This window comes from Aulostomus chinensis, chromosome 7, assembly GCF_037954235.1.
Source record: "Aulostomus chinensis isolate RoL2024-O1b breed Wild chromosome 7, RoL_Achi_v1.0, whole genome shotgun sequence".
NCBI lineage: Eukaryota > Metazoa > Chordata > Actinopteri > Syngnathiformes > Aulostomidae > Aulostomus > Aulostomus chinensis.
The window spans coordinates 2,086,770-2,110,085 of NC_141326.1; the positions used below are offsets into that span (position 1 = coordinate 2,086,770).

At 49.5% G+C, this 23,316-nt stretch overlaps 3 protein-coding genes across 5 annotated transcripts; all 3 read left to right on the top strand.

Moving 5' to 3' along the window:
• Window positions 1-8: 8 nt before the first annotated feature.
• On the top strand, window positions 9-8,365 carry trabd (TraB domain containing). 2 transcript variants are annotated; one of them, XM_086208107.1, is made up of 10 exons: window positions 9-63; window positions 524-564; window positions 827-893; window positions 1,723-1,889; window positions 2,048-2,188; window positions 2,425-2,535; window positions 2,629-2,768; window positions 4,293-4,465; window positions 5,201-5,297; window positions 5,380-8,365. In XM_086208107.1, the coding sequence occupies exons 2-10, from the start codon at window positions 541-543 to the stop codon at window positions 5,549-5,551; spliced, it is 1,092 nt and encodes a 363-aa protein (XP_086064233.1). In that variant the 5' UTR covers window positions 9-63; window positions 524-540; the 3' UTR covers window positions 5,552-8,365. The 2 variants fall into 2 exon arrangements, with proteins under 2 accessions (XP_086064233.1, XP_086064234.1); XM_086208108.1 differs by having other exon boundaries at window positions 13-96.
• A 56-nt stretch (window positions 8,366-8,421) lies between these two features.
• selenoo1 (selenoprotein O1) lies at window positions 8,422-15,138 on the top strand. Its single transcript, XM_086208105.1, has 9 exons — window positions 8,422-9,247; window positions 9,746-9,949; window positions 10,045-10,222; window positions 10,510-10,640; window positions 10,749-11,026; window positions 11,744-11,912; window positions 12,936-13,121; window positions 13,307-13,463; window positions 13,548-15,138. Exons 1-9 carry the CDS (start codon window positions 8,694-8,696, stop codon window positions 13,776-13,778), a joined length of 2,088 nt encoding a protein of 695 aa, XP_086064231.1. The 5' UTR covers window positions 8,422-8,693; the 3' UTR covers window positions 13,779-15,138.
• Window positions 15,139-15,348: 210 nt separating this feature from the next.
• mapk12a (mitogen-activated protein kinase 12a) lies at window positions 15,349-21,017 on the top strand. Of its 2 annotated transcripts, XM_086208109.1 has the most exons (12): window positions 15,349-15,674; window positions 16,497-16,626; window positions 16,811-16,869; window positions 16,955-17,066; window positions 17,154-17,183; window positions 17,330-17,377; window positions 18,406-18,520; window positions 19,410-19,481; window positions 19,633-19,712; window positions 19,837-19,915; window positions 20,002-20,175; window positions 20,258-21,017. In XM_086208109.1, the coding sequence occupies exons 1-12, from the start codon at window positions 15,556-15,558 to the stop codon at window positions 20,323-20,325; spliced, it is 1,086 nt and encodes a 361-aa protein (XP_086064235.1). In that variant the 5' UTR covers window positions 15,349-15,555; the 3' UTR covers window positions 20,326-21,017. The 2 variants fall into 2 exon arrangements, with proteins under 2 accessions (XP_086064235.1, XP_086064236.1); XM_086208110.1 differs by lacking the exon at window positions 19,410-19,481.
• The last annotated feature ends 2,299 nt before the right edge of the window (window positions 21,018-23,316 follow it).

The following is a 23,316-nucleotide window of genomic DNA, read 5'->3' on the forward strand; positions in this document are numbered from 1 at the left end:
GTCAGACGAGAAGCGTCTACCGTGGCGGCGGAGAGCACTGTGACGGACGGGCTGGTTCTCACCGTAAGTTTCTGCTAATCTCTGGACAGCTGAGCGGTACGTTGGTGACCACGTCGTATTCGAGAATGATGAGACCTGTTGGAGAATTTGTTCTTTCCTCCGAATATTTTGCCGTTCAGTCGGAGGCGCTAGCTCACATTAGCTTATGTTAGCTATTCAAAGCCCAGCTAGCTAGCAGGACCAGCCCCCGGCGACTCTCCGCTTCCCTGAGCTGTCCAGGCAGCTACAGCTGTCCGTGATAAGGTTAGCCACACTGGGCATGTGTCGTCATGGACCCCGGACGGTAACCGTTCACCCCGGTATCAGTACGGTCGCTGTGCTTTCACAAGTCAACGTTGAAACGACTGGCGTTGTACATTTAAAGCGACGTCAGCAATCAACAACACTGGACTGTACCAACTGTCTTTGAACGCATCATTTAACAGTGTACTCAAGTATCTTCGCTTTGCTGTCTGTCACGCAGATCCAAGAGCTCCAGACATGGACCAAGACAACAATGTAGAGGTGTGTGTGTGTGTGTGTGAGACAGTGAGAGAGAGAGGAGATGTCCTCCTCCCTGTGGGTGAAGGTGACACACTGGGCAGTTTGTGTGTTTAAGGGTTACCTCTTGTATGTCATGTAAAACAGTCTGTAGCTTATGTTCCTCAGTGGAATTCCCACCTTTGTCTCTGCTCTCAATCCGTCTCTGTCAAACTTCATATTCAGATGCAAACACACCTCACGTGTAACTTGTTGTTGTTGTTTGTTTTTTTAAACTGTCTGACAGGATGAGTCAGTCGGACCAGCAGAGGATAATTCAGAAGAGGAACTGCCATGTCTGCCTTCGGGGCTCTGTAAGCTGCTGCTGTTGTTACTTCTGCCAAGAAAGTCGTGTTTGCACCAACCTGATAATCGATCGCAGCACTCGCTGTCTTTTCATGTCCACTTTTAGCTGTAGTTTCTTAAAACTTCCCATGTCTGAGCTCGGAAGGTTCTAACACCATGTAGTGCTGCTGTGTACAATCATAAACCTGCTCCAGACAATCACATCACACCTGAGGAATGCAGTTTTTCCTTATGCCAATGTACTTGGTATTTAATCTTGTGCCTCTGCATCGGTGGCAGCGGTGGGTCAGCGGCGTGATGTCTCCAGGTCAACCGTCTGTCTGTCACACGATTAAAGATGGATCAACTGGATTCTGTGGAGGTTCATGCATACATACAGCATTCACACGCACTAAGACGCGTCGCACAGGCTCATTAAAAAAGGAACTGCTGAAAACCAACCGGTGAAGAGCAGTCGATGCAATGGATCAGCGTCTGTTTTAAAGGGTTCTAGGTTGTTATTGCATGGATTTCTTGTAGATGTTTTTGTGGCCCAGTGGATTTATCTGGAACACCTGGAGAGACTTTCTAAAAACTTGGTACAATCTCCCAGTGGGAGCCATGGGTGAGCTGAAGAGGCGCTCATGGCAGGGGCATGTTACCGCCTCGCTGATGGTCACAGACTGTGTTGTATTTTTTAGTGGTTTTAGTGGCATGAGATGTAAAAGAAGTATCACCAAAGCCTCTGAATCATGAGGCTGTGTGTGAGACGCTCAGTTCAGGGTGACGTGGAATTCAAATGTTCGCCACATCCAGGATTTTATAGTCTGTTATGGTGACGTCTTTTTTTCTGTCTAGCGGACAGTGAAGCAATGGAGGTTCTGTGGCAGTTGCGAGCGCAGCGCCGGCAGTCGTCCCCTGAGCTCCCGGAGACGGTGACTCGTCTGACCTCCGCCGACGGCAGCCTCCTGTACCTGGTGGGCACCGCCCATTTCAGCGACAGCAGCAAAAAGGATGTGGCCACGGTGAGCCAGTTAGAGGCAGAAAACTTCTTCCACCCATTTTCTAAAGCCCATTATGATGCCAAGCGCCATCTTCTGTCTTTACACATGAATTATTTTACTCGTCGCCCCCTTCAGTGCTGATTTGCTGTCCGTCTCTTATCTTTCCCTCCCTCGCGCAGACGATCCGCGCTGTGCAGCCCGACGTGGTGGTGGTGGAGCTGTGCCAGTACAGGGTGTCTATGTTGAAGATGGATGAGAACACACTGCTGAGGGAGGCCAAAGACATCAACCTGGATAAGGTTCAGCAGGCCATCAAACAGGTCAGGCTTTCAGAGGGCTGGGAATGAGAATGGGGCTGGTAGGAAGAAGGGGATGAAAGGGCCTGGGGGGGCGTGAAGGGTACTACATTCTCCAGAGAAGCGGGAATTGGCAGCAGTGAAGGAGTGCATCTCTGTAAACAGAGGAATTCATAAAACTAGTCATGAAACCCTAAACTGCAACATGTCGGTGTGTTTCTCTGCGGTGCGAGCGCTCATTTCTCCCCTGTGTTTGTCAGAATGGCTTGATGTCTGGCCTGATGCAGATTCTCCTGCTCAAAGTTTCAGCTCACATCACAGAGCAACTCGGCATGGCGCCCGGCGGCGAGTTTCGGGAGGCCTTCAAAGAGGTGAATGGCTGTTCAAAGAAAAGGGAGTTATAAAAACCCCTTCTCTTGCTGTTGGTCTCAAACTTTTTTGTTGCCTGTTTTCTCTCTGCTCAGGCTGGACGGGTGCCATTCTGTAAATTTCACCTCGGGGATCGGCCCATCCCTGTGACATTCAAGAGGGCCATCGCTGCTCTCAGTCTCTGGCAGAAGGCCCGGCTCGCCTGGGGTCTTTGCTTTCTTTCAGACCCGATCAGGTACGAACTCCTCATTTAGTCACACCACACAATGGCAAGAGACTGTTTTTCCTCACTATCTGCATCATTACACACAACTCTTCCAGAAAGAATAGAGATTTGATTCAGAAGGATTGTTTGGCAATAATGTCAGGATCAAAGCCAAATCATGTGTGCCCTGATGGCTTAGCGCCGGCTTTACACGGCCTAATCCATTTACTGGTCCTTTGTTGGCTGAATTCTCCATTGTTCCTCACTAAAACACTGGAAGTGACAATGTGAGTCAACCATGGAGCACATTAAATAAAGAGCAAACAGCTTTTTCAGTGTGTGTGTGTGTGTGTGTGTGTGTTCCTGATGTGTCCCCCTGCAGGGGAGTAGAGTAGACATGGTTCTCCAGGCTGGTCTGAGGCAGCCAGCGCTTCCCCAGATAGGAGTTTTTCCTCAGCCAATAATCCTTGTGTCAGGTGACTGGGTATGAGTTGGGGGGCGGCGTGGCTCAGAGGTAGAGGGGCTGTCGAGCAACTGAAGGGTCCCTGGATCGATCCCCACTTCCCCAGTGACCATGTCCAAGTATCCTTGAGCAGGATACTGAACCCCTGATTGCTCCTGACGGTCCTGGTGACTGGTGACCTATCCAGGGTGAACCCCGCCTCTCACCCAGTGTCAGCTGGGATAGGCTCCACCCCCCCCCAACTCTTAATGGATGGATGGGTATGTGTTGTTGCATATACATGAAATTAAGCAATTACACAACTCTGCCAGTCCAACCCGTCATGTCTGTCTTCCCTTTGATGTTGTGTTAAAACTGCTGCTTTGTGACAGAAGAAGTGTGTTTGAAAGCCAATTTTCACAACCGCGTAGCAAACTCAGTGTCAGCTGATGGCGCACCATCGCCGTGTCCTTGTTCTGGGGCTGGCAGGTGGGTCCTGTCCCCTCGTTGAGGTTTTCGTCAGTCATCGGTGTTTCACAGTTTATAGCACCTCTTCACAATGGATGCACATGCCCCGTATGTGATGTAAGCCATATGAAGACTGGACGTGTCATAACTTGTACTTGTACTTCAGAGAAGTGAGTAGATTTACACTTCCAGTTTACGCAGCCTTTTCGTCATATGCTTATTTCTTCTGTTCTTCCTTTTTTCCAACACAATGTTAAGAGTTGGCTCGTTACAATGTAGATCTGTGTGTGCAGTGTGTTGGCTTCTGTTGCTGACAGAGATGAAGTCTGTCAATCGTTGTGGGATTACTAATCCAGACTAGAACGTCTCTTATCGTGGTTCCCCAGTTTTACAGAGCTAAAAGATGTTGATTTTGAAGTTCTGTCAAACGCCATGTTATAGTAACTTTTTAAAATATTTAAACAAAGAGTGAATTTTAGTTGCTTTAATATTTCTAAAGAGGAAATTAAACACCATTCTGAAAAGCTGTTGGTTTTATCTGGCCGTGCACATATTTCTACTACGGTGGTTGTTCCTGTTTCTTTGTTGTATACACAAGAACACTGTGAACAGGAAACGTGTGTGCGCATCTCATTGTGTTTCAGTAAAGAGGATGTTGAGAAGTGCAAGCAGAAGGACCTGCTGGAGCAGACCATGTCAGAGATGATTGGAGAGTTTCCTGCTCTCCACCAGACCATCGTGGCTGAGAGAGATATCTACCTCACACACACCCTCCGCCAGGCTACACGCTGTGTGGAGGCGCCCCCTAATGCCCAGAGTGGGTAACACTGTCAATTTCATCTTAAAATAAATCTTAAACCTCATGAAATGGATTTCAAGCTGCATGTTTGTGTACGTGTATGTATCTGCCACTAGACTGTTTCAGGATTAACTGACCAGTAATGAGTGTTATTTATTGGAAATGATTCATGTCACGCAAACAAATAAGAGCTGATCCTCATCGTGTCTAACACATCATCAATGAACGTGACTGACCAGAATCCACAATTATGAAGGAAACAAACGAAGCATAGGATGAAATGAAGCGCTAACATTCTGTGCCCAGCAGGTCAGTTTACTGTGACATGATGTTCATGGGTAATTATTAGCTACCTAAAGCGCTCCATGGTTCGGTGGCTGCTGTTGCCGATAGCTAGCAAGCTAATAATTCCGTTTCTTGGATGGGTGTTACTCAGCTGATGGAGTAGTTAAGTGTTAACTGCCTATTATCCTGTATTCTAGAGGGAGAAAAAGATGAGTTCCTGTAATTTGCGAACCAAAAAAGGATCTAGCTGAATTCAAACTTCCATTTTGGATCCAGGACTAAGGGGAGCTGCATTTTTGTTCTCTGTGCTGAGAGGCAGGTGGACCACGTCAGCTTCTTGTTTGTCTCAGAGATGTTGGCGCTCCAGTGCGGCATCCTGGCAGTTGGCATCGTATAGAGGAGGTTCAACGGGTGACTTGCTTGGCTTAATGTTGTGAATGCGACATGCCGTGTGATCCTCTGTTACAGAAGTGCCTGCTGTGGTGGTGGGAGTTGTTGGAATGGGTCATGTCCCGGGCATAGAGAAAAACTGGGAGAAGCAGCTCAACATCAGTGAAATCATGAGGTAGGTTCATCCTTCCACTGAGTGACCGAAGCACTTCCTGTTTCTGTGTTTGGCTTTACTCGTATGTGTCCGTCTTCCTCAGCGTTGCGCCTCCCTCGCGCTTTGGCTGGGTGTTGCGTGCCGTCATTAAGGGTGTCATGATGGGGATGCTGGGATACGCCTGTTACCGTGCCGGAGGGAGTTTAGGTCGAGCCCTGGTGTCTCTACCTGCTGTCCAATCAGTCCTGGAGAATCTACGGCCTCCACCTGCTTGACCCTCCGCTGGTCGCCTGGAAGCCATCAGTGACACGACATTTGATTTATGAAACAATGCATCATTTACCAATGGCCTTAAAACAGGAGGTGAGGCTGAAGGAAAGGGTTAATGAACCCGCATGAACATGAACTACCGTGGACCTCAGGGGGTAACGCACCTCGCACCTCACAACGACGTCCCTCTGGGCACAGTAGGGCCGTACTGCCAAAGAAACCGTGACAGTACTCTTCCAGAATTTGTGCGAATCCTGCATTTTGTAAGGTTTATGAATGCCAATATTTTTCCTCTGGATCCATTCAGCCCACCATTCCTTTGAATGACTCAGCGCACACGCACACACACACACACACACACACACACACACACATTTGATTTAACTGTCATATTAGGACCATTTCAGGATCCTCCGCTTCAGTCACCTGTCCTAATGTGACCCATTTCAAGTTCAAGCACTTTAGGAGAGACAAGCGGAGTCTTTTACTGCACGTGAAGCCTCTTTACAAAAAGTAAATACAACAACACAACGAACTGATCTGATGATTGGAACTTTTATCACTCTCTTAATTCCTGAAAAAAATCTGTCATTGAAATCGCATCATCTTAGTTGAGGTGTGATGAGCGCGGCTGGTTTCTCATGTACATCAGCAGATAAGTGCCTCATAACGGAGCTGAAAGGGCTAAAGCTGGAACGGCAAAACGAGCGTCACATGCATCTCATGCGCACTCCAGCGAGTGGTTGATGCAGCTCTCCAAGATTCTGTCCTTTTAGTAATACGGGGTAATTAACGTAGTCCGTGTAAACTAGTGTAGTACCTGTTCTTTGACGGTTGGGGCCGTGGGTTGTGTGAGGTCAAAAACATCAAAGCCATCGATTCATTATATGAGGTCATTACTACTATTTGCCCCGCCCCTTTATGTCTGCAGTTCTTGTTTGAGGGGCCATTCCCTTGTTAAGTCCAGTCGAGGGGCGGGACTATGGGTGGTGATGTCACAAAACCTACCTGACAATCTCTGGACTTTGATCTCTGACTGCTCAGATCGCCACGTATATACATCTAGAATCCTAACTGTCATCTTGGCTTTCATCTCATTCTTCAAGACTGTCATCTTGGCTGTCATCTCATTCTTCAAGACTGTCATCTTGGCTGTCATGTTGACTCTCATGTCAGCCGTTTTGCTGTCATCTTGACTGTCATCTCTGTAACCCTGACTGTCATGATAAGTCATTTTGGCTGTCATTGCAGTATATTTGGCTGTCACCTCAACTGTCACCTTGGTCATCCGAACTGCAGTTGTAGCCACCCTGACTGCCACCCTGACTGCCACCCTGACTGTCACCCTCGCTGTCACCCTCGCTGTCACCCTGACTGTCACCCTCGCTGTCACCCTGACTGTCACCCTCGCTGCCACCCTGACTGTCACCCTGACTGCCACCCTGACTGTCACCCTCGCTGTCACCCTGACTGTCACCCTCGCTGTCACCCTGACTGTCACCCTCGCTGTCACCCTGACTGTCACCCTCGCTGTCACCCTGACTGTCACCCTCGCTGCCACCCTGACTGTCACCCTCGCTGTCACCCTGACTGCCACCCTGACTGCCATCTCACCCTTAGACCCCAAACTTCAAACTCAGCACTGCACTCTGCAGTCACCAGGCACCAGCAATGCACGCGGCACGTTTGACGTCACTCAAGTGACCTGTTGAGGAGTTAATCGAGTCATAGACCTGCAGGCTGACGTGCATACAGAGATTTCTTGTTTTTAATGTTAGATGTTGTTCCCCAAACAGAGACACTTGTTCCATCTGGTTCCATTTGCAGTGGTACCACGAGTGATCCCTCGTAGATTCAACAGAGACCTGACACAGGGCTGGCTGACACGTTCCTCAGGGTGTGCAATGCATTCATCTCGTCATTCAGATGTTTGACTTTACTTCTGAAATGAGGCGTCTCTTGGTAAAGGTTCATACTTGACATGAAAATATGCATTTTGTACAGAGAGCTGTCTCTAAAAATCTTCTCACCAGAACATCTGATGTTCAGTGTACCAGCTGCAACAATTTATGCATTAGTGCTTTCCTTTCTGATTATAACCTGAGCATGGAGAGGCGATTTAAAAGGAAATGGATTTGCTTCTCTTAAATGAAGCATGTAACATGGCCATTAGGGTTTTTGGGTTATTTATGTTTCAACTGCTATGAAGGAAGCAGGAGGTGAAGCCTTACGCTGCTATCACAGCTGCCTTTGACCCCCACATTGCCTCCTCCTCCCCGTCTACAACGCCGACCCGTATCCAGTGACTCACAGCTAAGATGGCGTCTGTGGAACTGTTTTGTAGATGTCCTGTTAAATCCTGTTGGGACAAGACAATTAGGAGGTTGTACAGCATTTAAACCAATTTTAATTTCCAGACCTTGAGTTGAGGCAATTATATGTGAAGTACGCATGAGACATAGGTTTTATTTGTAAGGCAAACGAAAGGTCATTTATTTGATATTGAGTTTAAATGGGACTTGAGTGATGCAGCATCATGTTGTCTCCCAATCATGAGTCTCTGGCGGAGTCTCGCCTCCTTCCCTCATTAGTATGATCCAATCAGTCGTTGTTTTTGTTCTCCCTCTCATGTAAGTTCCAGACGTTTATGCAACTGTACGTAATTCTCAAGAGAAACCGTATGCCTGTACTCCATCCAGTGTATTCTCCTTTGCCCGTGTGCTGTATGTTCATTTCAGCAAAACAAACATTAAATTCTGTAATGAATTATAAATAATTTTAAGTAAAGATAAACTACTTTTGCCTCAGACGTTTCTGTTTCACTTTATTGCGTCATACCAGCTGGACTGATCTAACGCCTCCTCGGTGTTTTTCTGGTTAACTGCGAACAAGACTCCGTGCAGTAGAATCAAACGTGGCTGCGCTCATGAGAGGACGAACTAGAAATCTTTATCTTCTATGTTCTTTTTGTGCTTTTAATTCTGTCGTTCCGCTTAACTGTGCGTTTCCAGTAGGACCAAAAACAATGTAGCACCACGTGCTTCGCGAACATCCGCTGTGGCCAGCGGGATTATGAAAGCGTGATTAAGGACTTTATTAAACTGCGCCAGCCTATAAAACCGGGCCGATGGGCGTCGCCGTAGTCTGATGGCCTTCGTCGGACCTTGGCTCGTACCGTCCCGCGCTCTTCGTCCCGGTGCGCCCGTTCTCAGACTCCTCAGTACCGTCGGCATGGAAGAAATGGGTACGGCTCTGAGTCGGTCTCCGCTGGAGCGGCTCGAATTCGACAATGTCGTCCTCAAGAAACTTCCCCTGGACCCATCCGAGGAGCCGGGGGTCCGGCAGGTGAAGGGAGCCTGTTTCTCCCGGGTCAAGCCGCAGCCGCTGACGAAACCTCGGTTCGTGGCGGTGTCGCATGAAGCCGTGGGGCTGCTGGGGCTCACCGGGGAGGAGGTCTTGAACGACGCCCTGGGGCCAGAGTACCTGAGCGGTTCCAAAGTCATGCCCGGATCCGAGCCCGCAGCTCACTGCTACTGCGGCCACCAGTTCGGCCAGTTTGCCGGGCAGCTGGGCGACGGGGCGGCCTGCTACCTGGGGGAGGTGAAGGTGCCGGCCGGACAGGACCCCGAACTGCTGCGGGAGAACCCGAGCGGCCGGTGGGAGATTCAGGTGAAGGGAGCCGGGCTGACCCCTTACTCCAGGTAGGAGAGAGGTGGTGGTGTTGCTGTCTGTGACCGATTTATCTGACGGTTTGATAATGTGATTTATGGGCTTTTAAAAATCATGGTTTTATTAAAGAAATCAGCAGTGCTTATGAGTATTTTTCAGGATGTAGCAAATGTGAATGTCACAGGAACCTGTTTTTATCCTGATAACATTGACATCTGTAATATCTGCCAAATCAGCAGAGAATGTGTGTGTGTGTGGGGGGGGGGGGGTCCAATAGCTTGCATCCTTACATTAAATTATATAAACATTTATTGATTTGACCATTTAAATTATGGAAATGTATTTATGTATTCTTAAATTTCTTTAAACATTTTATCAATTACTTATGAACTTATTGACTATTTCCAACAGTTAATTATGTGTATTCTATTTGTTTACGGCGCTATAAACCCTCCACAAGGTCTAGACGTCCGTTGGGACGTCACTGATGCATGAATGAAAAATGTAAATGACCTCGTTCGTCCCTTCAGACAAGCTGATGGCCGCAAGGTTCTTCGCTCCAGTATCAGAGAGTTCCTGTGCAGTGAGGCCATGCACTTCCTGGGTGTTCCCACCACCAGAGCAGGTTCTGTTGTTACCTCTGACAGCAGAGTGATGCGGGATGTCTACTACAGCGGGCACCCTCGACACGAGAGGTGCTCCGTGGTCCTCCGCATCGCTCCAACCTTTCTCAGGTGAGTGCACGTCAACCTTCTCGTACGTGTCAGCGATGTCCGAGCTTCTTATAAACTCAAACGGCGATCGCTGCTGTTGTGCGTGATCCGAACAGGTTCGGCTCCTTTGAGATATTCAAGCAGCAAGACGAGTACACCGGCCGCCAGGGTCCCAGCTACGGACGCGACGAGATCCGAGGACAGATGTTGGATTATGTGATTGAGATGTTCTACCCCGAGATCCAGCAGAATCACTCGGACCGGGTGGAGAGGAACGTGTCTTTCTTCAGAGAGGTCAGAGCACTTCCAGGAGTGACTGACATTAGAGTTGGAAGACAAGAACCCTGGAATCCTCTTATCGTGTTAAGCTGTGACTGATAGTCCAGGGACAGGCTGGCTGCATGTGCTGAGTCACTGTGCCCTCAGCTCAGCGCCAGATTAAAATATTAACAAGGAATTAAACTCTGGATAGAGACATTTGACATTTTCCTGATTCAGTTCCCATGACAGACGAAGCTTTTCCTCCCACTATCAGGTGAATGTCACTTTTTCTAGAGTTAAACCCCTCTCTTCCTCTGAAGGTGATGCTCCGCACAGCTCGCCTCGTGGCCCAGTGGCAGTGTGTCGGGTTCTGTCATGGTGTTCTGAACACAGACAACATGAGCATTGTGGGGCTCACGCTGGACTACGGCCCCTACGGCTTCATGGACAGGTCAGATATTCCTGGACACTTAAGAGTCTGTTGATCTGTTAACATAATCAGAACCATACTAAGGCGTTCCATCACTCATCAGCTGACGCTCTTCCTGGTTGCTCTCAGGTTCGATCCAAATTTCATCTGCAATGCCTCTGACAACTCTGGACGCTACTCCTACCAGGCCCAGCCAGCCATCTGCAGGTGGAACCTGATCAAGCTAGCAGAGGCTCTGGATCCGGAGCTTCCGCCTGCCCGGGCCAAGGCTGTCATGGAGGAGTACCTGGATTTGTATAATAGCTTCTACCTGGAGAACATGAGGAAGAAGCTGGGCTTCTTGAAGAAGGAGGAGCCTGAGGATGAGATCCTGATCACCGAGCTGCTGCAGACCATGCACAACACAGGTGGGACACTGGCGACTGACGTGGAGCCGTTCCAGATGTCAGGTTATCAGTCAGAGCCAAATATCAGAAATGAACGGAAGTACTGGTATATGGCATATCAATGGTGAGCCACAAACGCTCTGGTTATTCTGGAGCAGTGTTTCTCCTGCCATGGTGTTGGGGGGCGCTAGGTGAAACGCTGGCGGTTCAAAAGTTGACCCAAAACATTTGATGCAATATAAAAACATTTGTTGAAACACAAAATGTATGGAAAAGCTGAAAAAGCAGTCCCCAGCAGTAGCTATCGCTAACGCTAGCAACTACTGCTGATGCTAGCAACTACTGCTGATGCTAGCAACTACTGCTGATGCTAGCAACTACTGCTGATGCTAGCAACTACAGCTAAAGCAAATACTGCTACCAGTCAATTCGTACCTTCCACAGACAACAACACTTGATGTGCCTCTTTAAATTGACGTCTTGAACTTATATATTAGTGGATTTGATAAGTTGTTGTCGGACAAAATGGCGGGTTTTTGATGTTAGTGTAGCATTTTTACTAGCATGACTCAAAGCTGAGCATGTGACTGCATCAAAACTCCTTTCTGATTATCATGCTGGTTTCCAGGCAGGAGCGGCCGGCTGAGGTCTTGCTGAGCTCCCTCCTCGGCTATGAAACCTCCACTTCCTTTCACACCGCCTCCTCTCTCATCATCGCCTCCTCTCACCCTCGTGCAGGTGCAGACTTCACCAACAGCTTCCGCAGCCTGAGTCGGATCTCCTGTCCCGCTGAGGGAGCGAGCCAGGGGGAGGAGGACCTGGTAAAGGAAGCCACAGCCATCCTGCTGGAGCAGTGCGCCTCTCTAGAGGAGCTCAAGGCTGCCAACAAACCCACCATGGACCCACGGTGAGTTTGTCAGGGCCCTGACATGCAGCCTCACCCCAGGCTGCCTGCTCTCTGGCACCTGCAGTGCCTTCGTTTCTATAGAGAAAAGTACCAGCTTTCCCAGACGTGATGATTAGAGCTAAATGTTGGGCTGATCTACCCTTCGTGGTCCTGGACTATATTTGAATACACACTAAATCCAAAACTGACAAGATTCTGAATTCATAATTACAAACATCGTCATCTGGCAGGATCGTCAGAATCTGTCCTTGAACCTGGATCTCATATTGTCTGATGAAGACGTCAGGTGGCGGAGCGTTGCAGTGCATCCTGATGTGTGTCATGCTTGGCCAGATGGGGAAACATGCTCGCTTAATGCTAGCATGTGAACTGCTGACTAGCAATATGACACTCCGCCCCCATACATCCGAGATCTAATTAATCTTGAAAACCTCATAACATAGAAAGGAAATGGTAGAAGAACACTTGACATCACTTGTTCCTTTCACGAATGCACGTGTGGAGAAACTGTAACTGTACAGTCTCATGGTGTGCAACACTTGAACCAGACAGGAGTCAAACGATGATGGAGGACTTCAGTTCCACCCTTTGTCTCTCTGACGAACCTCGCCAGTGAAAATGTTCGCTGCTGCTTGTGAACGGGATTATCAGTGGGAGATTTGTTGTCCATGTCAGCAGCCGAGTCAGAACAAAAGCGTGATGGCGTCATCTGTGCTGACAGCTCTGCTGCAGTTGTGTTGATGCTGAGCGGGTCTGGTACTTTCCTGGAAGGCAGTGTCATCAAACCAGATGTCAGCTCGCGAATTTGAAGTGACTCATTTTTAACTTTTCTAATTTCCTCACATGAGCCCTTTATTTTGCTGACATGAATAGAATCAGAGGAACAGATCACATGTGCCTTGTGGTCTTGTTACTGATCACCCCATCAAGCGTCCGTCAACACCAGCATCCTGGACCGACTGCTCTGTCTCTGATGTACCAGCAGTGGTTCTAACGGTCCCATTTCCTGTCTGCCGCTGACAGCGAGCTGGCGATGCTGCTCTCCATGGCTCAGAGCAACCCGGCGCTGTTCCAGATGATCTCGGACAGGATGACAATCGCGAGGCAGCTCGACAGACTCAGCAGACTGCAGGAGCTGATGGAGACCAGCGAGGAAGAGCTGAAGAACAAGCAGGCGGAGGAGTGGAGCCGCTGGATCACCCGCTATAGGTGAGATATCAGCAGGAAGTTGGGAGGAGTTTGACCATTTCCATGGGAAGCGGGCAAAGGGCGGGACCGAATGATGTGATGGTTGGAAGTGAGACAGATAAAGGGGTGGGGCTAGATAAGGAAGTGGGGTGTGACACTGTTCCATTATTTGGCTCTTGGACTAGTTTGTGTTATCACTGCGGCAGGAAGCGTCTGGCTCTGGAGCTGGAGGGCCAGGCTGATGTTCAGGCCGTGCAGGAGGAGAGGGTGCGGGTGATGGACAGCACCAACCCACGAGTGGTGCTCAGGAACTACATTGCCCAGAATGCCATCGAGGCTGCTGAGAACGGAGACTTCTCTGAGGTCGGGAACATGAAGTGTTGTTTCATCGTGGTTGAAAACTTAATTTACGCTTGCATTAGTCATGTGACGCATCTCCTGCCACAGGTCCAGCAGGTGCTGAAGGTTCTGGAGAAGCCCTTTTCTTCCGAGCCGGGTCTGGAGCTTCCTGCGTGGGTGGGCCAAGGCGGGAACACCGAACCCGGGGAGAGGGATGAAGGAGAAGAGCGCCGGGAGGAGGAGGAGGCAGCGTCCGCGTCCACCGCTAGAAATCCTGTTCCCTACGACAGCAAACCTCCAGCTTGGGCACAGGAAATCTGTGTCACATGATCTTCGTAAAAGCTTCCCTGAGTCATAGCTGGCCTGCCAAAAGTGGGAGGAGACTTTACTAGCCTTTTGATATTCTTCCTCGCCGTTCACTGTCTGACCCTCCCATCCCTTTGGCGGGCAGCATCAGGGAAGTTAGCCAGAGGTCCCCCGCAGACGAGCTAGATGATACAACGCGGTCAGAGTTGAAGAAGGTGCTAAAAATACACAGATTCCACTATGACCTTTAACCCCTGTGTGACACGGACCAGGATGTAGACAGTAAAATATAATTTGTCTGAAATAATCAGACAAGATGGAGTCTCGTGGCTCCTGAATAATTCTAAGAGGCTGTAATCAAAGGACGATTGACCTCACTAATGCAGTTTATGAAATATATTTAGAGGCGCATTTCTATTTTTGTTGATTACAAAGACGCACCTGGTCTTCTTCTTCTGCTCCGTCTGCTTGCTGTCTGACGGCTGGTGATGACGACTCAGACTACAAGCCTCGCAATGGCCTGTCTGAGTCTGACAGACGTCGGGGTGTCACCTCCACCTCTACCAAATACGTGTGTGTGACAGAGAGGTTGTGTTTGATTTCCTCACATGCTGCACTTATAAGCTGCTCCAGACAAACGCACAACACTTCCTCCCACAGCTTCTGCTGGTGTCTCAGCTCCTCCTTAAGGCGCTGACGCTTAAACGTGGAACGGAATTTGTACCTGTAGCGGTGGAAGTAGGAACAGGAACTACATGTTAGTCATCTGTGACCATGCAAACGTCTCAGGGGAAGTCAATGATTTTTGTGCCACAACCACTTTGATTGTGTTGATGGAAAAAAACATGTCTCCTTTTCATGAATTACTCAGTGAATTCGTTTGTTTGCGATCCAGCCATCGAATCAAACTGGACATGAAATGAGATCAAACTTCGGTTTGTCTCAAAGTGATACTTCACCCAAAAAGTGCATCTAAGACCTTTTTTTTCATTTCAGTTCTTTTGTATGGGTGTAGAATGTGGGAGGAGTCAGACACGTATATCTACCTTGAAGCTAACGGTGGCTAACAACAGTGTGTCTGGCTCTTCCTGCATTCGGGATTTACAAAAAGTTGTGTACTTCAAAAGAAAAATACACAAATGGGTGAAGTATTGCTCCACTTTACTGAAATATATCCTGATCTACTTTCAGTGTTAACATGTACTAATACACCAAGCGGTCAGTAAACCACGTCTAGAGTGTTAATGTGTATATTTGACCTCCATGTATCTGACGTCACTCAGCCATTTTATCGTTCTGCACCAACAACAGCAAATGTTGTCTTAACTCATATTTGTAGAGACGTCACATGAACTCACAAAGTAGTCCTGTTAATAAAAACTCTGATCCTTGATGCTTCCTGGTGGCACATTTCTCTGTGTGTGAGTGTGTGTGTGTGAGTGAGTGTGTGTGTGAGTGTGTGTGTAGCTGCTCATGTTCTAACACGCACTACAACCCTCCCACCCACCTGCGGACTACCGCCTACTGCGCCTCCTGCTGCCTTGTACGCGCGCATTGTTGTCGGCTCCGTCTCAGGTTCCTCGCATTCCAGGCGTCTCACCTTTACTCGCGGGCCCCGGCAGCACCAGGCGTTCCCGGGAGTGGCTTGGGTGACCTCAGGCTGCGCCCTGAGCGTGACGCGCAGAGCTGCGCCAGGCTGAACGCGCTGCGAGGGTTGGGGACATGGATCTGTAGCTGCTGACGAGCCAAGACTAGCAGAGACACGAGCAACACCGGAGTTACTTCTTGATTTATTTTATCCGTAAGTAGGATGAGCAGGCGCGTCAGACCTGGCTATTTCCGCCAGGAAGTCAACAAAACCTCATGGGAAGTACCGGAGCGGTACCGCGAGCTGAAGCAGGTGGGGACCGGAGCCTACGGGACGGTTTGGTAAGTGGAGGCTGTGGCTGCGGGAGAAGCTCTAAAACCACCACAGGTGTACGGATCGCGATAACAAAGCCAGGGACGGATGAGGTGGAGGCGCCGCGGCCGCGCGGTGCCAAACAAAAGACGGAGCGCTACTCACGCGCTCTTTCATTTCCTTGTAGGCTGCCGACGTGCGCGCGCGTGTTCGTTAGCGACAAGGGTCACAGCATAGATTCCTCGGCGGTGCGATCGCCCCCCCCCCCCCCCACACACACACACACACACGCACACACTGATTAGATACTCATTATGAGCTCATACCAGTGTGTGTGTGTGTGTGTGGGGGGGGGGGGGGGGGGTTCCAAACCGCTCTGGCCAGCTGAGTGCACCTCAACGCACTTGACAACTCTGGGAATGTTTTTTACACTGGGGATGAACTGGTACTGAAGTGTGTGTGTGTGTGTGTGTGTGTGTGTGTGTGTGTGTGTGTGTGTGTGTGTGTGTGTGTGTGTGTGTGTGTGTGTGTGTGTGAGAGAGAGAGAGAGTTTCTTCACAGCTCCTTCCTGGTTGCTGCTCTCTGGTGATGAGGTCATGAGCCTGGGTCCTGTTTGATGGGCCGGTTCATGACTGAGATAAACAGAGTAGGAAGTTGAAGTTCTGATCCAAATGATTAGTATTGATCTGATTACTGTACCCCCCCCCCCCCCCCCCCCCACAGCAGGGGACAGTAGGCCAGCAGGGTCTGTGCTCTGGATTGCTGCTCTGTCAGCAGTGGGTTTTCAGGTGTTGTCCCCCAGGTGAGCCTCCTCCCCAGGTCTGACCTCACACCCTCTGCTTCACCCTCAGCTCAGCGGTGGACTCCAGAACCGGAGCCAAAATTGCCATCAAGAAGCTGTACCGGCCTTTCCAGTCGGAGCTCTTTGCCAAGCGGGCCTACAGGGAGCTGAGGCTCCTCAAACACATGAAGCATGAAAACGTGAGCCTCCTGTCAGTCCTCAGGACGCTTTAACCTGCAGACTTGTCCTCAGTTCAGAAAAGGCTTCTGTAGATGAAGTTATACATCTATAATTACAGTATATTCCTTTTGGTGTGTGTGTGTGTGTGTGTGTGTGTGTGTGTGTGTGTGTGTGTGTGTGTGTGTGTGTGTGTGTGTTCTGCAGGTGATCGGCCTGCTGGATGTGTTCACTGCTGATCTCTCTCTGGACCGATTCCACGACTTGTAAGTGCTTCTCCTCCTCCTCTCTCGCTCCTCTGCTGCTCCACCTCTCCCTCGTGCTGGTACCAGCTCTTCCTCCATCCTGCAGCTACCTGGTGATGCCCTTCATGGGGACGGACCTGGGGAAGCTGATGAAGCTGCAGAGGCTGTCTGAGGAGAAAATCCAGTATTTGGTTTATCAGATGCTCAAAGGCCTAAAGGTGAAGGATTTGACCCGGCGGTGTGTTCAGGTCCCTCGCGTGATACCGGCTGTGTTGATGAATTTTTCTCATCTTCTCTTCTTGCAGTACATTCATTCTGCAGGTATCATTCACAGGGTAAGTAGGCTGTAACCCCGTCATGTGTGTGTGTGTGTGTGTGTGTGTGTGTGTGTGTGTGTATGGGGGTGGCTGCTGCCTCTTGTTCAAACACACTCCTGATGTTTGCCTGCTGCTCGCTTCATCTTCTCATGTCAACTCTGCAGGACCTCAAACCAGGAAACCTCGCCATCAACCAGGACTGTGAGCTCAAGGTAGGTTGTTCCCTCCCCACAGGAGCCACGCTGCATCCAGCAAGTGTTGCTGCTGCTTGGTGAGCCAGGGGCCGGGCTCACAAACACGCATTCACACGGAAAGCAAAGATCTTCAGTACGGACGTGATTTGATGAACCAGGACTTTACCTCTGATATTTACAGATTTCATAGAAACAAGTTCGTATGATGTTGATGTTTTTTCACCCACTGGAAACCTATAAAGCTATGAATCTTATATTTGCCAGCATCAAAGGCCAGACGATGAGCAGAGAGATGAGACTAAATCTGTAAAGCTGACCGACATCTGCCGATACCGATGACGTGCCGTTGTTACGGTGCATCCCGAGCTGGTCTGGTTACCATCGGCTGCTCCTGGAACACAAACTCACCCTGGTTAACGTGCAGTATTTAATGACTCACATGTTCTAAACTTACTTACCAAATTTTCCAGTGGTGGGAGGAAGCGTTCAGGTCCTTTATTTAATAAAAAGTAGAAATCTTTGAAAGTCTTGAATCTCAGGGGTGATGGGCGGTTCCCAGGGTGAGAAATGAAGTGTGTCGGATCGACCGGCCGTAGCTGAAATAACAACGAGGTAGAAGTTGGAGGGAAACGTGTGGACTGGACATCTGAACACGACGCCTGGTTTGATGAAAGTCACCAGACAGAGCGGAACCTCAGGATCACTTCTGATCGATCCTGTCAACTCCAAAACTTTGCGCCTTTGTCTTTGTCAGGAATGTTCATGAGGCTCTCTAGTGAACTGTAATAGCAAATATTAATTAAATCACATACGGACAAAATCTGGCCCCAGGCCGCGCTCTGGCTCCCACCCCATCTCTATCAGAGGAAGACCCTGGGGGGGGGGGGGGGGGGGGGGTCTTTACTGCCATGAGCCTGGACTCCAGCAGAGGGTGCTGCTGCATTTACACTGGACTGGGGGCCTCATGCTGATTCTGTGGCAGCGCCCACCGCAGGCCCACATGAACTGGAGCTTCTATCATGTCCAACTCTACTTTGTGTCCTCAGATCCTGGACTTTGGTCTGGCGCGGCAGGCCGACAGTGAAATGACGGGGTACGTGGTGACTCGCTGGTACAGAGCCCCGGAGGTCATCCTGAGCTGGATGCACTACACTCAGACGGGTAACGTTGAGCCGCCAACACGTTCTAGAACCGTGTTTACTAACGGTGTTAGAACATTGTAGGAATTTGCTTCCGCTTAAACTCATCATTTACATCGCTTCCCACAGGTGAACAGGCTGGAACGTGTTACTGCAGCAGCGAGGAGAATTTATCTGTAGCAGGTCAGGGAAGTGAGGGGCGGTAATGTGAGGCAGCAGCGAGAAGCTGCAGTCAGCAGTCAGCAGTCAGCGTGTCGTCACTCAGAAACCAACAGCAGCGCAGCTCAAGTTACAGCAGCTCAAAAATGCAGTTAGGAAAAGGGAGTGACATGAATGACAGACCAGACATAGTCAACCACTCTTCTGAAACCAGGGGGGGGGCTCATTGACCAGGTCACACTGGGGGCTCCTGAGGCGTTCCCAGGCCAGCGTGGAGATGTAGTCCCTCCACCTGGTCCTCGGTCTAGCCCGAGGCTCCTCCCAGCTGGACGTGCCAGAACACCTCCACCTTATCAAAGGTGCACAGAATAGTCAGAGTGTGGTAAACAGATAAGAGTGCAAATTGTGGGTTGTAAGTAAAGAGTGAATCCAGGCAACTGAGAAACACCAGTGTTGAAAAGAACTTTTTACTGGCTGGAGAAATACGCATAATCCAGATGGACACATGAGCGCCTCACAGGTTTCCGTATATCTGCTATTCTGTCTCAGGCCAGGAGGGGGAGCTCTCCACACACATGAGCTCAAACCACAGGCGCTCTGATTGGATTTTGAAACACTTTGTTACAGTCCAAGATCTTATAACAGATGTGGTGTTGATGACGTGCGTGTGTGTGTGTGTGTGTGTGTGTGTGTGTGTGTGTGTGTGTGTGTGTGTGTGCATGCGTGCGTGCGTGCCCGCGCCCCTCCCTCAGTGGATATTTGGTCCGTGGGCTGCATCATGGCAGAGATGCTGCAGGGGAAACCTCTCTTTAAAGGCAGTGACCGTATCCTTTGACTGCTGGTGTTTCACAGGAATAACAGTGTTTCCTTCACCGTGGAGGTCATGTGATCACCGGTCCGTCTGCTTGTCCGTCTGAGCGCCCTCTGTGTTTCGCTTGTAACCCCTGAATTTCATCCTTGACCTCTGCCCCTCAGACCTCGATCAGCTGAACGAGATCATGAAGGTCACAGGAACACCCACTCCGGAATTCATATCCAAACTCCAGTCTGAAGACGTGAGTGCAGGAGAAGCAGCACTGAGTTCTGCTGGGCTTCACACTTGTGGACCCACATGGAGCTTCACATCTGAGTTGAAACGCTGACTGCTTTTAGAATGAGGAGGTTGATTTCTTCTTCTAGGCCAAAAGTTACGTAAAAAGTCTTCCAAAGTTGGAAAAGAAAGATCTTCGGAAGGTGTTTTCTGCTGCTAAACCACAAGGTGGGACATGTTGAGTCTTTTATTACATCTACTTTTACTTTGGCAGTCAAACTGTCGCTAGATTTCCTGTTCTGCTTCCTCCTCAGCCGTGTCTGTGCTGGAGCACATGTTGCTGTTGGATCCGGAGAGCAGGGTAACCGCTGCCGACGCCGTCTTGCTGCCTTACTTCACCGAGTTTAGAGAACCAGAAGAGGAGACGGAGGCACAGCCGTACGACCACTCGCTTGACAACACGGAGCTGCCGCTGGACCAGTGGAAACGTAAGCGTGAGGGGGAGGAGCGTAGACCCTGATTGATCAGTAGAGAGAGGAACCAGGGTTTAATTCTGTGTTGCTTCTTCAGGTCACACCTTCACCGAGATTTTAACCTTCAAGCCCGTTGTGCCAGAGTCCAAGGAAACGTCTCTGTAAGACCCGGACCCAGAACTGATTCATATTTCATCATCCTGTCTGTTCATGTAAACGACAGAAAGGCTGGATGAAGTCTCCCTCTGCGTCGCGTTGGTCCAACACTTTGAGTTCTGAGTGAAGCAGCAGAGTCGAGGCTCAGTTACGCTCGGTGCCTCCGGTCACAACCACCTTTGATTAGCAAATCAGATCAGGACAGACGTCTCTCCCGCTGTCACAGCACCAGGACGGGGTTCAGGTGCCACCAGAGCAGCTGGGCTCCAGAAACAGACACAGAGTCTCGCTGGAAAAACACATTTGATTGTTAAAACCAAATTAATAGTCAGATTTATCCTGGTCTCAGGAGGCCAGGTCCAGGTCCAGATCCTGGACCCTCTGATCCGGATCAGACAGATCCAGATCAAAGTCTTTCTTGGATCCTGGATCAAAGTCTGCATTTTTTAACAATGTTCCGCTTCCAATTTTCTATAAGTGACAGTGGTGTGTGTGTGTGTGTGTGTGTGTGTGTGTTCTATTGCTCATAGTGGCCTTATCACAACAACAGAAGTCTTCCCACCAAACCTTCTGATGTCACGTCAGAAACACACAACCTTTCCCTCTGTGGTGTCGTAGGGAACACAAACAGCTTCCTGTGAATGAACGTCTGTAAAGTCACTCAAGCATTTTTCTACTATTAAATGGACTCAAACGGTAAATGGACTCCATCTTTAACAGCGCTTTTCTACCTCAGCGCCACTCAGAGCTCCTTACAGTGTCGTCTCATTCTCACACACACACACACACACACACACACACACACACACACACACACACACACACACACACACACACACACACACATTGATGGTGGAGGCTGCCGTGCAAGGCGCCAACCTACTCATCAGGAGCAATTATGGGTCCAGTATCTTGCTCAAGGACACTTCGACATGGTCACCGGGGTTCGAGGATTGAACCAGCAACCTTTCGGTTGCTAGACTGCCACTCTACCCCTGAGCCATGCTGCCCATCAAAGATTCTTCTGAGTGTGTGTGTGTGTGTGTGTGTGTGTGTGTGTGTGTGTGTGTGTGTGTGTGTGTGTGTGTGAGGGAGAGAGAGAGAGAGTGACTTGCTTCCTCTTCAACAAACCTGACCAATGTTTCAACCCTGGGCTTTTCTTCCCCTCTACACACCCACCTCCAAACACAAAGAGTACACACAGTATGTATACACACAAAGTAACACACAAAGTACACTGGAACTTCATCTTTACATATTGGAAAAACAAACAAGGCCAAAATGAAAGAATTCATGTTCATAAGAAATTACTGAGGGCTTATTGTTGCATTAATTAACAGTTAGTTCTCACTCCTGCATGAACTCGTGTTCATTAATGTGTCATTAAAGACGTAAAGGCAGGTTGTTCAGAGTTTCACGAGAGTGCAGCGTGACAACAACCCCTCTTTGACCCCAGAACTGAAAATCTTATTTTTTGTATTTGATGTGATTTATGACTCTGAATACCAAACCCTTCAACAATCAGCCTGTTTGCTTTAGCATTCTGCTCTGTCCTCCACACGCATTCTCCACTGCGGGTGTTGAATTTAACAAGCTTGTCTTGAGTGACCTCCAGATCCTGGACTCCCAGGGGAGACTTCCCAGAGGACGCGCTTCCTTCCTGGACCTGAGCTCCTTCAAGCCGCGCTTGTTGTGTCTTCCTAGTCGCACACACTGTTGATAGTTCACTCAGATGTCAGGCGGTTCTGTTCCTGCTGCGAACAGGAAAACAGAGGGGAGAGCACATTTCTGAGCTCCACAAGTTCTCCTCTCCACCAGGCAGCGGCACATGGACAGACTCACTGTTCCTGCCTTGTTTGTTGACCCTGCGGTTTATTTTCAGTGCTGGATTCATATTTCCTTCAGACACTCATGGAGTTCACGTGCACCCTTATACACATAGAGGCTTTCCCTCTCGCTCGCTCTCTCTCTCTCTCTCTCTCTCTCTCTCTCTCTCTGTCACACACACACACACACACACACACACACACACACACACACACACACACACACACACACACACAGACAAACAGTGAGTCAGGAGGGAGTACATGAGGAATTGCAGCAATGCCCAAACACTGATCTGACCCAGGTCACTCCAGTTTTCAGTGGTAACTGTGTTTACTTGGAGTTTCTGGGGGGAGGGGGCATCGACGCCGGGCTTGCTGAGTCCTCATCACGAGTCGCAGAATGAACTTCAGGGCACTGCTGAGAAAGTATTTGATCTCATTTGTCTCCCGGTGAGAACTCTGATGGCTGCATAGATGCGAGGCAGCGCTGCGTCATCAGAGAAAGGGTTAAGGGTTTATTCTCCCAACGATGTGGGGGGTCGCGTCCGAGCTGGAGACCATGAATGCAGACGGAGTTTTACCAGGGGGAGACGAGAAAGACGCCCCCTCCTGTCCTCCAGGACACACTCCAGTGTTTTAGTGGGTATTTGTACACTTCATGTTCAACATGTGACTGTTTGCGTCCAGACGTCAGTTTGGATCCGTGTTCATGCTCCTCTTCGGCAAGTTTCTAGAAGCCTGCCTCTCCTCACACGTGCCCTCACGAGCCGGGCGTGTTGGTGGTTAATTGTGCTCAAATGTGTGGACAGTCCTTGGGTCTTGTTTACGAGCTGTTCGAGGGGAGCTCATATACAACATCTCTTCCAGATTTAAATGGAAACGACAGTCACTTCCTGAGCTTGGCATCTCCGACTGTTTATTTTGGCGGATGAATAATTGCGTTCATGGATTTCCAGCTTATTTTGTTTGTGTATTTGTCATGGTGTTGGTTTTGTGTACGCTTGGCTCGGTGGGTGGGTGCAGAATTCCCAATAAAGAGTCACGTGTCCCTGACATACTTCAGCTGAGGGGTTTCACTCTACGTGTGCGTCTGCGTCCCTCACCCCTCTCTCCTTAGACCTTCTCTGTCCTGCCACGTGCCTGCGCCTCCATCTCCACGCCGGCTTGTGAG

Bases quoted from the DNA above. Each gene is read 5' to 3' on its own strand.
- trabd (XM_086208107.1), top strand. From the start codon at position 541: ATGGACCAAGACAACAATGTAGAG. The intron at 1,890-2,047 runs GTGAGCCAGTTA...TCCCTCGCGCAG, and splicing joins GCAAAAAGGATGTGGCCACG to ACGATCCGCGCTGTGCAGCC. The intron at 2,189-2,424 runs GTCAGGCTTTCA...TGTGTTTGTCAG, and splicing joins TTCAGCAGGCCATCAAACAG to AATGGCTTGATGTCTGGCCT.
- mapk12a (XM_086208109.1), top strand. From the start codon at position 15,556: ATGAGCAGGCGCGTCAGACCTGGCTATTTCCGCCAGGAAGTCAACAAA. The intron at 19,482-19,632 runs GTATCCTTTGAC...TCTGCCCCTCAG, and splicing joins TCTCTTTAAAGGCAGTGACC to ACCTCGATCAGCTGAACGAG. The intron at 20,176-20,257 runs GTAAGCGTGAGG...TTGCTTCTTCAG, and splicing joins GCCGCTGGACCAGTGGAAAC to GTCACACCTTCACCGAGATT.